Raw genomic sequence first — 1,759 nt, forward strand, 5'->3', positions numbered from 1 at the left:
CCCGCTCGCTGCAGCGGTCGATGCAGTTGGAGAGAGGCAGATGCTGCAGTTTGGGCGTGAACTCGTGCGTGAGGGCCTCGAGTCGCGTGGCGGCGCGCAGGCCTTTCCGGCCGCGCCAGCCCGCCATCGGATTCCACCGCCAGAAGAAGGCTGATTCGGTGCTCGGGATGTCGGAGAGCGGCTCGGCGTCGGCCGTTGTGAAGCAGTACCTGTACATGTGCGCGACAAACGCACCCGCTGCGACACACTGCTCAAGGCACTCGCAATGCTGAGGACGGCCGACGGTGCATGAGACGGCGGTCGAGCCGACCGCCGCTCTGCAGGCCGGCAGCGAGTCGGAGTCGCAGCGGGTCCCGTTCCTGCCGATTGGACATATGCACCGCTCCTCCACAGGGTTCCAGTTTGAGCCCGCCGCGCAGTGACGCTTGCTGCTCAGATCGTCAATCATGGATGCAGCAGCAGCAGCACCAGTGTAAAGGGAGAAGTGCGACGCCGCGTGTTCGCGCGTGGCAACTTCGTTGTCTTTTTGCTCTTCTTTTTTCTCTTGTAGAAACAAGAACCGCGTTGGTGTCCAGTCCGAGCCTGGCTGTTCTTCACCTTTCTACCTACCTACCTACGAAGTGGCCCCGCGAGCGGGGAATAGGACCGCCGCAAGCGGCGTGGCGTGGGGCGGTTGAGCTCCCTCCGGGGGCCCCTCTGCGCCGGGGAGGCGTTGTTGGTTGGAGGCTCGCTCAGATTGCGTCGCACGAGCGGTGGCTTCGCTGCCTCGCCGCCTGCGAGCAGCTGGATGCTGAGATGGACGACCCGAACGGCGTCAAACATCGGGAGGCGACACGCTTCATCGCCGTCTCTCAGTTCGCCTCGGGAGCGTGGCTCGACCTCTGCCCCGACGGCCGGCACTCCTCCAAAATCACCTCGGAGGTTTTTGCCACGGCGCTGCAGCGCCGCCACGGCTACTACATTTCCTGCGCCAAGTACGTGTACGACGCCAAGGAGGCGGCTGGTGAGACAGTCACCATCGGTATGCGGAAGGGCGACCAGCTTGCAAACGGATCGAAGGACATTCCGTGCGAGCACAACATTCGTCACAACGGCACCATGTATGCGGCGGCCAACATGGTCCGTGCACGAGCCTGTGGCAAGCTCGTGCTCGGTGACAAGGCGAACCCTCAGACGACTTTCCATCTCAACGAGGGGCACGTCACCGACATGTGTGAGATCGGCGGGGACCTGCAGTCCCAGCGCGATGTCCACTACGAGGTCAAGGTGCCTAGCGCCCTCACAAAGACGAGGCAGGCTGGGCAGGGCTCGGCGGCACACGGCGGATGCTGTGCGTCACTGGGCCACAAGTTTGGCTTCGGCAACACCCTCGACCAAACCTTGCTCAAGGTTCTTGGGTGCAAAGAGCGCGGCCACAAGTCACAGGGCCCGCTCGTCCATGCGACCGGCAAAGGCTGGGTCAAAGAGCACAAGGGACAGTACTACGACGCGCTCCATGTCAAGAACGGAATCGTCAAAATTTGTCTCGTCGAAAGCCAGGGCGGCATCGCGCCGCCGACCAAGAGAATCATCCACAACTTCGCCAAAGAGGTCGGCAGCCCGAGCGCCGTCGACCGCACCGACTACGGCACAGCCTCCGGCAGCGCCCGGGGCTTCGCCCAACACCACTCGCAACAGCTCTCGCGCGCCGCCGTCAGTGGCGATGCGCAAAACATCAACAACGCTGCTCGCAACATGCGTATCGCGCACTCATTCATGG

At 63.2% G+C, this 1,759-nt stretch overlaps 1 protein-coding gene across 1 annotated transcript; it reads left to right on the top strand.

Annotated features, from left to right (window-relative positions):
- Positions 1-100: 100 nt before the first annotated feature.
- Positions 101-1,590, top strand: EMIHUDRAFT_124143 (Hypothetical protein; the record flags this gene model as incomplete). Its single annotated transcript, XM_005769356.1, has 2 exons — positions 101-217; positions 726-1,590. Coding segments are annotated over 2 exons (982 nt in total), but the record flags the coding sequence as incomplete, so codon positions are not given.
- Positions 1,591-1,759: the final 169 nt, after the last annotated feature.

Source organism: Emiliania huxleyi (assembly GCF_000372725.1).
Source record: "Emiliania huxleyi CCMP1516 unplaced genomic scaffold EMIHUscaffold_4260, whole genome shotgun sequence".
NCBI classification, from domain to species: domain Eukaryota; phylum Haptophyta; order Isochrysidales; family Noelaerhabdaceae; genus Emiliania; species Emiliania huxleyi.